Source organism: Myxocyprinus asiaticus, chromosome 40 (genome assembly GCF_019703515.2).
Source record: "Myxocyprinus asiaticus isolate MX2 ecotype Aquarium Trade chromosome 40, UBuf_Myxa_2, whole genome shotgun sequence".
Taxonomy (NCBI): Eukaryota; Metazoa; Chordata; class Actinopteri; order Cypriniformes; family Catostomidae; genus Myxocyprinus; species Myxocyprinus asiaticus.
Window position 1 is genome coordinate 15495524 of NC_059383.1, and position 15206 is coordinate 15510729.

The 15206-nt window shown below is 35.1% G+C and overlaps 1 protein-coding gene and 1 pseudogene across 1 annotated transcript; one reads left to right on the plus strand and one right to left on the minus strand.

Moving 5' to 3' along the window:
- Window positions 1-4489: 4489 nt before the first annotated feature.
- On the minus strand, window positions 4490-6894 carry LOC127430742 (coiled-coil domain-containing protein 90B, mitochondrial-like). Its single transcript, XM_051680763.1, has 9 exons — window positions 6424-6894; window positions 6223-6342; window positions 5929-6032; window positions 5727-5828; window positions 5533-5574; window positions 5345-5416; window positions 5191-5244; window positions 4889-5003; window positions 4490-4576 (listed from the first exon to the last, which is right to left on the minus strand). Exons 1-9 carry the CDS (start codon window positions 6518-6520, stop codon window positions 4521-4523), a joined length of 762 nt encoding a protein of 253 aa, XP_051536723.1. The 5' UTR covers window positions 6521-6894; the 3' UTR covers window positions 4490-4520.
- A 2824-nt stretch (window positions 6895-9718) lies between these two features.
- On the plus strand, window positions 9719-15206 carry LOC127430528 (probable dolichyl pyrophosphate Glc1Man9GlcNAc2 alpha-1,3-glucosyltransferase; annotated as a pseudogene).

A 15206-nucleotide genomic window follows, 5' to 3' on the forward strand; every position in this document is an offset into this window, starting at 1 on the left:
TGTGAAAACTGATTATTGTGTGTGCTTTATGACTCAAATTTTAACTTGTCAGTTTTATCCATAATTCTAAATAAAGTTTCAGTGCTAATGAAACATTCTCTGTCGATTTATTTCAGTAACATCAATGTGTGAAATTTCACCATATGTATGCCAGACAATTTAATTTGTAATGTTTATCCAAATCATTTAGCTGTATTGTAGTATGTAAAGGGGGGAGGGGAGTAACATGAAAAACTATGTGTATTTAAATGTTAAATACACCGCCACATGGTGTGCTCATGGACAAGGTTGAAATTATGTATATTCAGTTGTCATTAAAACAAATTTTCTTAACCACTCCACAGATTTAATATTGCCAAACTAGAGTTTTGGCAAGTCATTTAGGACATCTACTTCGTGCATGACACGAGTAATTTTTCCAGCAATTGTTTACAGACAGATTTTCACTTTTAATTGACTATTACAATTCCAGTGGGTCAGAAGTTTAAATACATTAAGTTAACTGTGCCTTTAAGCAGCTTGTAAAATTCCAGAAAATTATGTCAAGCCTTTACACAATTCGACAATTAGTACTGAATTGGAGGTGTACCTGTGGATGTATTTTAAGGCCTACCTTCAAACTCGGTGGTGCTTTGCTTGACATCATGGGAAAATCAAAAGAAATCAGCCAAGACCTAAAAAACAATAGTGGACCTCCACAAGTCTGGTTTGGCCTTGGGGGCAATTTCCAAATGCCTGAAGGTACCACATTCATCTGTACAAACAATAGTACGCAAGTATAAACACCATGGGACCATGCAGCCATCATACCACTCAGGAAGGAGACACATTCTGTCTCCTAAAGATGAATGTAGTTTGGTGTGAAAGTGCAAATCAATCCCAGAACAACAGCAAATGACCTTGTGAAGATGCTGACGGAAACAGGTAGACAAGTATCTATATCCACAGTAAAATGAGTCCTATATCGACATGAAAGGCTGCTCAGCAAGGAAGAAGCCACTGCTCCAAAAATCCATAAAAAAGCCAGACTAAAGTTTGCAAGTGCACATGGGGACAAAGATCTTACTTTTTGGAGAAATGTCCTCTGGTCTAATGAAACAAAAATTGAACTGTTTTGACCATCATTATGTTTGGAGGAAAAAGGGTGAGACTTGCAACCCGAAGAACACCATCCCAACCGTGAAGCATGGGGGTGGCAGCATCATGTTGTGGGGGTGCTTTGCTGCAGGAGAGACTGGAACTTCACAAAATAGATGGCATCATGAGGAAGGAAAATTATGTGGATATATTGAAGCAACACCTCAAGACATCAGCCAGGAAGTTAAAGCTTGGTCGCAAATAGATCTTCCTAATGGACAACGACCCCAAGCGTACCTCCAAAGTTGTGGCAAAATGGCTTAGGTATTGGAGTGGCCATCACAATGCCCTGACCTCAATCCTTAAGAAACTTTGTGGGCAGAAATGAAAAAGCATGTGCGAGCAAGGAGGCCTACAAACCTGACTCAGTTACACCAGTTCTGTCTGGAGGAATGGGCCAAAATTCCAGCAACTTATTGTGAGAAGCTTGTGGAAGGCTACCCAAAACATTTGACCCAAGTTAAACAATTTAAAGGCAATGCAACTAAATGCTAACAAAGTGTATTTAAACTTCTGACCCACTGGGAATGTGTTGAAAAAAATAAAAGCTTAAATAAATAATTTTCTCACATTTCACATTCTTAAAATAGTGATCCTAACTGACCTAAGACAGGGAATTTTTTCTACAATTAAATGTCAGTAATTGTGAAAAACGGAGTTTAAATTTATTTAAATGTAATAAAGAGCACCTATTATGGTTTTCAAACGTGACTAATTTTGTTTTAAAGGTCTCATACAATAGATTTACATGCATCCAAGGTCAAAAAAACACTTTAATTTGCTCATAATTTAAATTGCAGCATTACCTTTTTTCCTAGTGTCAAAAAGGACTCGTTCAATGATCCATTCTAAAGTATTCATTCTAAACTCCTCCTTTCAGAGAGTCTACTCTGCTCTGATTGGTCAGATGTCCCAGTCTGTTGTGATTGGTCTACCGCTTAGTGTAGTGTTTGAGGGTGGGTCAAAGCTGTTCAAGAGCAGCCAATGAAGACCAGAGGCGGGTTTTTTGTTACCAAATTATGTAATAATTCCTAATTCTGACTTCAACTGTATAACAAACTAAAAAAAAAGGGGGGGAAAAATAATTATTGAAAACTAATAGACTACATTAATAATTCAAGCATCGAATCACGGCCAGGGTAGCTGACGCTATTGACGCTAACACCCCTGGAGCCGCGAGTTCGAATCCAGGGCATGCTGAGTGGTCTCCTAAGCAACCAAATTGGCCCGGTTGCTAGGGAGGGTAGAGTCACATGGGGTAACCTCCTCATAGTCGCGATTAGTGGTTCTCGCTCTCAATGGGGTGCGTGGTAATTTGTGCGTGGATCGTGGAGAGTAGCATGAGCCTCCACATGCTGTGAGTCTCCGTGGTGTCATGCACAGCAAGCCACGTGATAAGATGCGCGGATTGACTGTCTCAGAAGAGGAGGCAGCTGAGACTTGTCCTCCACCACCTGGATTAAGGTAAGTAACCGTGCCACAACGAGGACCTAGTAAGTAGTGGGTATTGGGCATTCCAAATTGGGGAGAAAAGGGAGAAAAATAAAATAAAAATTTCAAGCACTGAATCAGCAGTTTACACGCTGCTTTGCAGTGGCACAGTTTGACCTATTGAGAATGTTTATTTTAATATGTCACAAGTATAAATACAGTTTCTCATATCTCATGCTTTTTAAGTTTAAGTTGACTCAAATTTTAACTTGTCAGTTTTATCCATAATTCTAAATAAAGTTTCAGTGCTAATGAAACATTCTCTGTCAATTTATTTCAGCAACATCATTGTGTGAAATTTCACCATATGTATACCAGACAATTTAATTTGTAATGTTTATCCAAATCATTTAGCTATATTGTAGTATGTAAAGGGGGTAGGGGGGTAACATGGAAAACTACACTGAACAAAAATATAAACGCAACATGTAAAGTGTTGGTCCCATGTTTCATGATCTGAAATAAAAGATCCCAGAAATTTTCCATACGTGTTGATTAGATTAAATTAGGGCCTAATGAATTTATTTCAATTGACTGATTTCCTTAAATGAACTGTAACTCAGTAAAATCTTTGAAATTGTTGCATGTTGCGTTCATATTTTTGTTCAGTATATGTTGTGTATTTAAATGTTAAATACACAGTCACATGGTGTGCTCATCAACAAGGTTGAAATGATGTATATATAACAAACTAAAAAAAAGGAGAAAAAAATCATTATTGAAAACGAATACATTAATTCAAGCATTGAATCAGCAGTTTATGCTGCTTTGCAGTGGCACAGTTTGACCCATTGAACAAATATATTTTAATATGTCAAGTATAAATACAGTATCTCATGCTTTTAAGTTCTGTGGTTCCAGTGTTTTTTATTTAAATGGCTACAATATACAGTATGAAATCAGCTTCTGGATAAGGTTTAATGAAAACAAACAGAAATTACTGAAATACTTTAAAGAAAAGAAAATGTGGTATTGTACGGTTTCTTTCCTTAGTCAATATAATTTTTTCAATGTCTGTTCATGAATAAAATAAAAAAAAATGCCCACAAACAACTTTTACAGGTTTTGTTTTAAAAGAGTATATCGCAAAAAGATGAAAATTGAGAGATTTGAAAAGTTTGATGTATTACAAAAAAAATAGTCAAACTCCTAATGAGTATTTATTGATAGGCTCTGCTGATATGTCCTTAGTTTTAAACAAAATGTGTGAAATCACTGTTGGAATTTAATATATATATATATATACTACCGGTCAAAAGTTTTGAAACACTTGACTGAAATGTTTCTCATGATCTTAAAAATCTTTTGATCTGAAGGCGTATGCTTAAATGTTTGAAATTAGTTTTGTAGACAAAAATATAATTGTGCCACCATATTCATTTATTTCATTATAAAACTAAAATGTAATTTAAAAAAAAAGTTTTTGAAATTGATGACTTGGACCAAATAATAAAGAAAAGCAGCCAATAAGTGCCCAACATAGATGGGAACTCCTTCAATACTGTTTAAAAAGCATCCCAGGGTGATACCTCAAGAAGTTGGTTGAGAAAATGTCAAGAGTACATGTCTGCAAATTCTAGGCAAAGGGTGACTACTTTGAAGATGCTAAAATATAACACAGTTTTGATTTATTTTGGATTTTTTTTTAGTCACAACATAATTCCCATAGTTCAATTTATGTTATTCCATAGTTTTGATGACTTTACTATTATTCTAAAATGTGAAGAAAAAAATTATAAGAATGAGTAAGTGTTTCAAAACTTTTGACCGAAAAACTAAAGAACAGTATATTCATGTTCTTCACAAAACCATGTAATATTGAAATGTAATAAAATTGTAATAACAACAACAAAAAAATCCCTTCTATTTATTTTTTTTTATTTCTTTTAGATTCACTTCCATAAGCGATAGAAACCCAACGCAATTGCCAAGCAGGTGAAGATGCATGCTGTGAAAAAGAATATGAAAGATCTGATTATTTAATCATTCAATTCAACAGTACAGGTTATGTTCTTAGTGTGTATATGTGCAAGTCAAACAACAAATTTAAATTACATCAGCATATTGAATGAGCCATTAATGGGGCACTTGATTAACATATTCTTCTGTTATCAAGTTCAATGTCTTATCTGAAGCGCTTGCAATCAAATAATTTAGTAGCCAAATAAATGAACGGTTCCACACAATGTATGGAATCAATAGTAGCTCAATAGTGCCACCACTGAGAGAGTTAGAATTCCTGTAATTCATAAGTGCTTACCTGCAAGATAACGAATTGTTTCCAGTTTAAGTGATTCCACGAGGGTTTTCAAAGAGGCTACTTGAATGTCTATTTTCTTTGAGGTTTCCACTGCTTCACTTTCCAGTTCTGCATTCTGAAAAATGTAGATTTTTCTTTTCATAATTGAGTACAAATGAAGCTCTATTTGAAATAATATTCATTTATATTTGAGTGCATCAATAAACTTAACTAAATGAAATAAAAACATTAAGTCACCACATCAAACAGAAAGTGCTTGCCTTTCCATTAAACTTTAATGATTGTTGATTTTTAAACCCCACCTTTTTATGGAACTCTGTCCTAACTTCCATAAGTGTCTTCTCTTGTTCTGTAAACTGAAATAAAAATCAATCAATCAACTGAATTTAAAGTGTTTAAGAAAAGATCATCTTAAAAAACAAACACATTTCTTTCATGTAAAAAAGGCATACGTACCATGTCTGTAACTCTACTTCGCTCCAGATTAATATCTAACTTTGCATCTGCTCTGATTTTTTGACTTTCTTCCTTCAGTGTTTGGGTCACAGAGAGACACCGCATACATTAAACACTCCATTATGGGATAAACAAAGTATTTTGCAATGAACGATTATTAAAATCCACAGAACATAACATTTACTCACCTGTAGTCTGTTCTTTATTTGTTCCAGTTCTGTTTTCATTTTCTGTGTGTAAAATATTTGAAATGGTAAATAACTAAATAATGGAAATCCTGTGTCTCATATGAGTGGTATATTCATTTATTATTATCTGCTTTATTTTCTGACTGTAGAATCAAAAACAATGAAAGAAATGCAAAATTACACTTCATGCTTACAGCATTTTCTGAACGCAAGTTGGCAAATTCACTCTTTTCCAGAATAACCATGTCTTTCCTAATCGAGTCTAGATGAGCCATGATTTGTTGAAGCGCTATTTCCTAACACAAGAAGAAGAAAAAAATAATGAAGAAACCATACCATTAAATGGGGTTCATTATCAGTCAATTTAGCTGACAGCACATTTGTGGGCCTGCTAACCTGATGGGCTCCTGTGACCATATCTCTATATACAATGTCCATGTTGGCTGTAGTAAGAGTCACCAACGCCGTTACGATCACTTCTGCCTGCCTCTTCTCAAAGCCTGAGACATACATATATGATGCCAATTGAAGAATTTTTAAAAAATGTAAATACATATCTAAATATTTCAATTTTACATTTGAGCTACGTGCACATTAGGAATGTGTTTGCAGCATATGCATGTAAAACTATGGCAAGCGCTTCATCATATAGTTTGGAGAATGGCAGCCTGACACATGCAGTAAACATACCGCTCGATTCCAGCTCTGTCACAAGCGCATGGGAGTCAAAAGTGAGTTTCCTCTGCTCCAGTGGCGTTAACTCCACTTTCCTCACATCATAAGTCTTCACAGCGGTCGATGCATGGAACCCTAAAAGGAAACGGACATCTGTCTGTCGAAATATGCTGTTTACTACAATGTGTCCATCGAACAACGGCAAGACTGCCTTACCTCTCCTTTGACACTTTGGTTGCATGTTGAGCTGATGCAATTTTAAAAGGGAGAAGAACTGACATTGTCTGCGCAGAAAGATTCCCCAGAATGACATTGTTGACAAAATATTGCACGCAGGTTTTTGGATTATTGGGTGGGCAGGCAATTGCTCTGCACTGATAGCTTTTTTATATACTCCTGAACCAATTATGCACTACTAATGACTCCGCAACTCACTAAACCCTTGTCTCTCTGTCCTTCTTCACTGTCATTCCAAGAAAGAATACATACATCTGAGTCAAAACGATTAGCGCAGCCTTGTAAAACGCGTGAGTGTTGTTCGTTTATGTAGTTTATGTTGGACGTGGTTTCCTGAGTTGGTACAATAAAGTTCGTTTTGATAGTATTGTGAAGAAGGTAGAGTTTTTGCAGTTTTGACGACGTTAAAAGTGAAATAGAAGAAGTAGGTAGAATGACCATTAGCATGAAACAAAGTTATAAAATAGGCGGAGCTTAACGGCCCGGACGTATTTTAGGTGTTTTAGGTTTGTTAGGTAAAAATTTGTGAAGTTCTTAGGTACTATTTATTTAAATAATAATTATCATATTTTAACTATTAAATGCTTATTTTATTAAAAATTGACTGGCTAATTAATTTCTTGATGTCTTTTGTTGTTTGAATTATTCACCGTTAAGACGGCGTTTCCACGCGATACCTGCTCCTCTCCTCAACGCGGGCCAAGATGGACCAATCACAGTCGTTTGTGATTACTGCTTAGGTTTTTTTATTATTATTATTATTATTATTTATTTGTTTGTTTATTTTATTTATTTATTTTTTAACAATCTTTTTATATGGATTGTTGTTGCCGATTTCTATGTCAGGTACCATTACGTAGAATTAATTTATGCTAAAGATTTTACTGTTTAGTGTATAAATGTCTCCAGTGGGATAAAAATCTTCCTGAGACTGCAGCTCAATGGGGGACTAGGTTTTTGAGCTAACTATTAGCAAAGTATTTCAAGGCAAGTCAGTCCACTCGGCGGTCATCATTGGTACGCTCCAGGGCAGCTATTTTCTATCGATACAAGCGGCATAAAAGTATAGCTCCCATCTACTTAAATGGAGAAAGACCGAAATCTCCAAAACTGTTGTTCAAGATACAATACAATAACATCTTCAACATCAGCAGTAAAATCTGACAACAATGGTATCATAAATTGTGCTTATTTACCTCAGATCACGCTTAAAACAGCTATTTTCAGGCTGGTTCAGCTATTGCGCGTGCGCGTTCTTGAGTTGACTGACAGGCGATGGCTGTATATCTAAAGGGTGATTGGCTCTTTTGCCTGTCAGGCGCATTTTAATACAAGTGGTCTGTCTTGGGTTAAATACTCTTCGCTATTAGCCAGCAACGCCGTTAAATGGTATTTAATGACTTCTAGAAACTGTCATGGCTGTGCCCATGACTAACGATAAGAGTTGTGTTTTTTCTCTGGCACTCGGAGTATCCATTCTTAAATGTCTTTTGATAAATGCATAGTAAGTGCATTCTCTTCTATATTATCACCACGTTGAATGCTATGTCGGAACATCGAGCCCGTACTGTGGGCTTATTCATTCTGTCTATATTTAAATATGAGTAATTAAACCTCTCATCGTGTAACAACTTTTATTTTTGTTGATAGACTGAATGTACTGTATTTATGTGCTGTAGACTGGAGGGAGTCAAAGCAGAGATGAATCCGACAGATGGAACAGTGGGTGATCGATGTTAAAGTCTCATCAGTGATGGGTAATGAAATGTACATTCACTAAGGATATTATGCTAATTATCACAGTCACACCACTGTCTGTGTAAGCAACAATCCAGTGTTGTTGTAGTAAGAGAGCAGACAGCAGACAGTCAGAATGAGCAGAAGAAGGATATAGAAGAGCTGTCTGCAAGTCTCCAAAGCATAAAATATGATGTCTTTAGGTAGAATGGTATGTTATAGTTACAGTTGTACTCAAAAGTTTGTATACCCTGGCAGAAATTGTGAAATTTTGGCATTGATTTTGAAAATATGACTGATCGTGCAAAAAAAAAAAAAAAAAAAAAAAAAAGTATTTTATTTAAGGATAGTGATCATATGAAGCCATTTATTATCACATAGTTGTTTGGCTCCTTTTTAAATCATAATGATAACAGAAATCACCCAAATGGCCCTAATCAAAAGTTTACATACCCCTGAATGTTTGGCCTTGTTACAGACACACAAGGTGACACACACAGGTTTAAATGGCAATTAAAGGTTAATTTCCCACACCTGTGGCTTTGTAAATTGCAATTAGTGTCTGTATATAAATAGTCAATGAGTTTGTTAGCTCTCACGTGGATGCACTGAGTAGGCTAGATACTGGGGAGCAGAAAAGAACCGTCAAAAAACCTGCTTAACAAGGTGCAAGGAACTTTATAAAGATGGAAAAGGATATAAAAAGTTATCCAAAGCCTTGAAAATGCCAGTTAGTACTGTTCAATCACTTATTAAGAAGTGGAAAATTCGGGGATCTCTTGATACCAAGCCAAGGTCAGGTAGACCAAGAAAGATTTCAGCCACAACTGCCAGAAGAATTGTTCAGGATACAAAGAAAAACCCACAGGTAACCTCAGGAGAAATACAGGCTGCTCTGGAAAAAGACAGTGTGGTTGTTTCAAGGAGCACAATACGACGATACTTGAACAAAAATGAGCTGCATGGTCGAGTTGCCAGAAAGAAGCCTTTACTGCACCAATGCCACAAAAAAGCCCAGTTACAATATGCCCGACAACACCTTGACATGCCTCACAGCTTCTGGCACACTGTAATTTGGAGTGACGAGACCAAAATAGAGCTTTATGTTCACAACCATAAGCGCTATGTTTGAAGAGGGGTCAACAAGTATTGTGCTGCTTGAAATTAGATTATTGTGGATGCTGCCTGTGAGCTACCACAATCCTTTATTTTTCCTTGGCAAACACAGGAAGATGGTATGTTTCTTGTTTCAAATATTTAAATAGAATTTTTAAATGTTATTTCATATACAGTATATTTGCTTGTAATATTGCTCAAGCACCTTATTATTAATGAGGGATGTATGGAATAACTGTGACAGAAGTTCACATTAACTTTAAAGTAGGGTTGTCAATTTTATGCATTAATTTAGTGTGATTAATTATATAAAAAATAATGTGTTAAAAAATTAACGCAATTAATCATGCCATCTGACTCATGAGTAAAATCTGTAAAAAAGTATGTACCTACCATATAGGAGCAATTGAAGCTTATTAATATGAAGTAAACTCTGTATTTGTACACAATTCAAACATGTAAAACAAAATGAATTCTCTGGAGTCTTGCTTATAAAGTAAATATTATTTTTGATTGTTTGTTAACTTTATAATGTGTCATCATGTATCAGTCCTTAAATAGAAAACGTTGTCATATTTATTTGTTTATCTGAGTAAATTTCACAGGTAAATAAAACAAGTACATTTTACACAATGTTTTGAAGCTGGTGTTCCTAGCATGCTTTAATAATTAATGAGTTTGCATGGTTTCACTGTTTGCAAGTTTATTTACACCATTTTTATTATTATTATAATTTTTTATTTGTTTGACATTTGGTAACTTCTTGTTTTGTGAGTCTGAAGTTCATTTTCTACTCAAATTACCTATTCATGATTAAAAAAAAAAATTTCTGTTGATTGTTATGTCATCATGTTTTGTGCATCAAGTGTTGAGGTTTGTGTGCGCAGCTCTGGATCTTGATTCTATCACCAGTGACGCAGGGTGATGTTGTCTAATAGACAATATAGCATTCATTAAGCTTCCCTGTGGAAGGCTTCCATGTCATGTGGTACATGACTGAGTATTTTAAAAATGCATTGAAATGCTACAACACTTAAAAGCATGGCTTAATTCAGTGCTACAAAATGTGCAGACAAAAAGCGAGTAAAATGAGTATTGCAAACAAAGTATACTTTACTTGAGAATTTCTAATTAAAGCCACCAAGAATGTGTGTAGCTTTACTTGAAAATATGGTATGTTACATTTATTATACATTTCTGCTTGGAAATTGTTTCCTAAGATTTATTTTGTATTTTTTATTAAACCCCACTACAAATTTTTTCAGTGTATGTCACATTTAAAAATTCCTGTTCACAATTAGAAACTTTAAAGACACAACTATTATTTAACCATTAATTGTCTACTTGTACTGCTGAATATAAGATGAAATACCATTGTATTATTCTAGGTGTTGCAAATGTTTGCGAGAAGACAAAGGAAGAGACCTTATAGGGAAACCGTCTTTCATCCTGCCAGTGTTGTTGCTGTGGAACTTTGGGCTTCTGATTGTTGACCGTATCCTTGCAGAACTGGCACATTAAAAAATTCAAAACAAGTGAAGTTATGCATGCCGTAATGTGGCTCATACACGTAATGTTAATTGCCACTGACAGAGTTCCTGCAGATAATCATTTCCAATACAATGGCTTTCTGTTTGGTGTTCTTCTATCAGTAGCAAGACATTTTCAGGTATTGGTATTCAGTGTTTAAAGCTACAATATGTAACTTTATTTTGTTAAAAAACAACAATGTTATTAATGAGAGAGTGCAACAAAAATCCATCTTCCAAACCATGTCTTTACCCAAATACACTTTGATAAACCTATAATAATGATTTATATTTTAGAGCTGTCAGGACGGATTTAGCTGCAAATTGCATACATACATCATTCGCCCGTGCGTGTTGACGTCATATCCCTACACAGAGAAAATAAGCTCCGGCTACTGTAGTGCATGTATGTTGTGGGAGTAGTGTGAAGCTGAAAGTTTGTCGTCACAACGAATGAGAAAAATGTACCATGGATCATTCAAACGGCAAACCTCCGGGGAATCACTGTTGAAAAAACAAAGAAACCCCGAACAGAGTAGAGTCTACAAGCAAAAAGGGAAGGTGACAGAGTCCGTAATAAAACCCCGAATCCACATCGGCTTGACTTTTCAGAGGTGGCAACAACTCCGAGATCTGAAAGGATTTAAAAGTGACCCAGAGATGTCTTATTTCTTACTCAACAGGTAAGATATCCTATTGATATGGTTTATGTATAGCTGTGTATTCAAACACATGTCTGTGTGTGTGTAGTGAAATACAATAATTCTATTGTAATCGGTGCAGAACATTTCACTTGCTAGCACACATGTATTTTTAATTATAACGGCAATAATTTATATAAATAAATCCTTTAGTCCTAGGCTTGCCAAGGACATGTGAGTCTTGAAATGATGTTGACCACTGGTTGGTAACAGTGACAATCTATAAATTAGTTACTACCGTGGTCTATTTGGCCAGAATATCCTGCAGTTATAAAAACTTTACAATGTTTGACCACATCATACTAGCAATCATTGTGTCTAATGTTAACAACCGTTGCCTGATTTTTGTAACATAATTTATTTCAGAACATCAGTGTTTCCAATAAGTCAAAACAACAGCATAAGATATGGCACCTGCTCAGATGACATGTTTTCGGATATCCATATTTTCCTTTCTTTTGTTATTTATTTGTCCATTCGCTCTGATAAGATGTCCTGTATCCGTGTGTACACTGGTGCCTCGAACCACATTCATCAGAGCCGAAGCACAACTTACATCATTACCAAAACAATGTTCTTCTGAAAAACGCATGCAGTTTTATTTTTTAACCGCTAGAGGGTCAAAAGTTACATAGTGTAGCTTTAACTGAACTATTATTAAGTCTAATATTCTGCAAAATTTGTCAGCGTATATTAATGCATTTCTCTATAAACAGGGCAGACACTTGGAGGGTGCATTGCTGTTTTCCATCCTTTTAAACTTAAAGCACGTATATCTCTACATCACACCTGCATGTGGAATCTTCCTGCTGAGATGTTTTTGTTTCACCCAGAACAATGCAGGTAATACTTTTTCTGTGTAATTAAGAAAAAAGGATTGTGTGATACATGAATAAAATCTTACATCCTTGTGTTTTATTCAGATGGGTCTTTGCTGTGGAGAAGTTTCAGTCTTTTGCGATTGGTAGCACTTAGGAACAATTGTCTTGTCTACATTTGCAGTGTCATTTGGACCTTTTATAGCCCTGGTTTGTTGCAGATATAAAAAACTTCCAGTTGATAAAGGACTAACTTTTTCTTCAGGTTCACTGATAAACTTTATTTACCTTTAAAAGGGTCAGCTTCCACAAGTCCTGTCACGACTGTTCCCTTTCAAGCATGGTCTGTGTCATGCATACTGGGCACCCAACATCTGGGCACTTTACAATATAGCAGATAAAGCCTCTTCCATCCTGGATACGTTCAACAAATCAAACATTACCATTAATATTAATACACAAACAATATACTGTATACAGTAGTATCAGTTGATAGTATGTTCATAGTATGAGCTTTGTCATGTAATGATCCATTCACTGCCCCCCACCCCTTTCTTTTTTTTTACTTGACTTATTACTTATTCCTTCATTCAAGTGTGAGATTCAAACTGCTTGACATCAACAAACTCCCCAAGGCCTCAATGACTGGTGGTCTGGTTCAAGAGTTTCAGCACTCTGTGCTCCCTTCAGTCTCTCCTTTGGCAACCCTTGTGTGTACGTTACTGTCAATATAAGTTCTTTTTGACTTGCATTGATATTTTGTATCTTCAAATAAATAGATTTTCATTGATTCCATTTGTGACATACAGCTGTGGATGTAATTTTAAACCATGTCACTTTTTCCCTTGGAGCCTGCTCTTTTCAGGATATGGCATAGGCCAAATAGAGCAAGAGGATGCTTGCGGTGTCTTGTCATTTGTGTCCTTGGATCATTTATGTTTGGTTGGCATGTTCATGAAAAAGCCATTGTAATGGCCATACTTCCTTTGATGTGATCATCTGATGGTATTCTTACATTGGTGTGCTTTAACATTCGGCTGATCTTACAAACAGTTTTATGCATATTAGTCTGCTTGCAGTGGAGAGTAGGGAGGATGCCAGGATTTTTCTTATCCTCAGTACAGCTGGTCATTATTCCTTATTTCCACTCCTCTTCACAACCCAAGGTACATCTCATTAAAGGAATAGTTCACCCAAAAATGAAAATTCTATCATTATGTACTCACCCTCATGCATAAAAATATGTCTTTTGTGGAACATAAAAGGTGAATTTTTGTGGAATATTCTGGTGAGTCTTTTCCATATAAGGACTGTGAATGAGGACTAGGGCTGTCAAGCTCCAAAATGACAACACGAAATGCATGAAAGTGGTCCATATGATTCCTGTACTATGGTTCATGTCTTTTGACGCCATACATTGCTTTGTGTGAGAAAAATTACATTATTCACTAAAAAGAAATGAAAATGAAATGAAAAAAAAAAAAGTTCCATTGAAGAATGAAAGTCATATGCATTTGGAAAAACATGAGGGTGAAGAAACAATGACATATATATATATATATATATATATATATATATATACACACACACACACACACACACACACACACACACACACACACACACACACACACACTACCAGTCAAAAGTTTTGAAACACTTATTCTTTATTATAATTTATTTTTACATTTTAGAATAATAGTAAAGTCATCAAAACTATGGAATAACATTAATGGAACTATGGGAATTATGTTGTGACTAAAAAAAAAAATCCAAAATAAATCAAAACTGTGTTATATTTTAGCATCTTCAAAGTAGTCACCCTTTGCCTAGAATTTGCAGACGTGTACTCTTGACATTTTCTCAACCAACTTCTTGAGGTATCACCCTGGGATGCTTTTTAAACAGTATTGAAGGAGTTCCCATCTATGTTGGGCACTTATTGGCTGCTTTTCTTTATTATTTGGTCCAAGTCATCAATTTCAAAAACTTTTTTTTTTAAATTACATTTTAGTTTTATAATGAAATAAATGAATATGGTGGCACAATTATATTTTTGTCTACAAAACTAATTTCAAACATTTAAGCATACGCCTTCAGGTCAAAAGATTTTTAAGATCATGAGAAACATTTCAGTCAAGTGTTTCAAAACTTTTGACCGGTAGTGTGTATATATATATATATATATATATATATATATATATATATATATATATATATATATATATATTATTATTATTATTATTATTATTATTATTATTATTTGTATTTATTTATTTATTTTTTTGGGATGAACTATCCATTTAAGAAATCCTCAGCTCCACACCCATCTCAAAACAATCACTGATCTTAAATGTTTTCAATGTCTCCTCTTATTTGCAGAGTTGCCCATCAAAATGTTTCTTATGATGTTGTTTACAATCTTCAGTTTCACCTCTCCAAAGAAGCTGTTCAGGTCAGTATTTAATAATGACATTATTTATAACTAATTGTCTTTTACTTATTGCATTTTTAAATAAACAACAATTTACAGTGTGATTCATTCATCATGTGTGCCATTACATTGATTTTCCAGAAAGGGAGGTGCTTTGGTGAACTCACTGGAAGCAGTATATCTCTTGGGCCTGATTCCCCTGGAGCTCATCTGTGAGTTTGTTTACCCACTGATTATCTGGCAGAAGATTTTCCCCTTCCTCCCTCTGATGCTTACCTCAGTTTACTGTGCACTGAGAGTGACATATGCCTTCATCAGACTATATATATTATTGCTTACCTGTTCAAACACCTCAAACAAAATGATACACATGACACTGAATCATGTGAATCTTTACTCATCCTCATGTTGTTCTAAACCCATATGA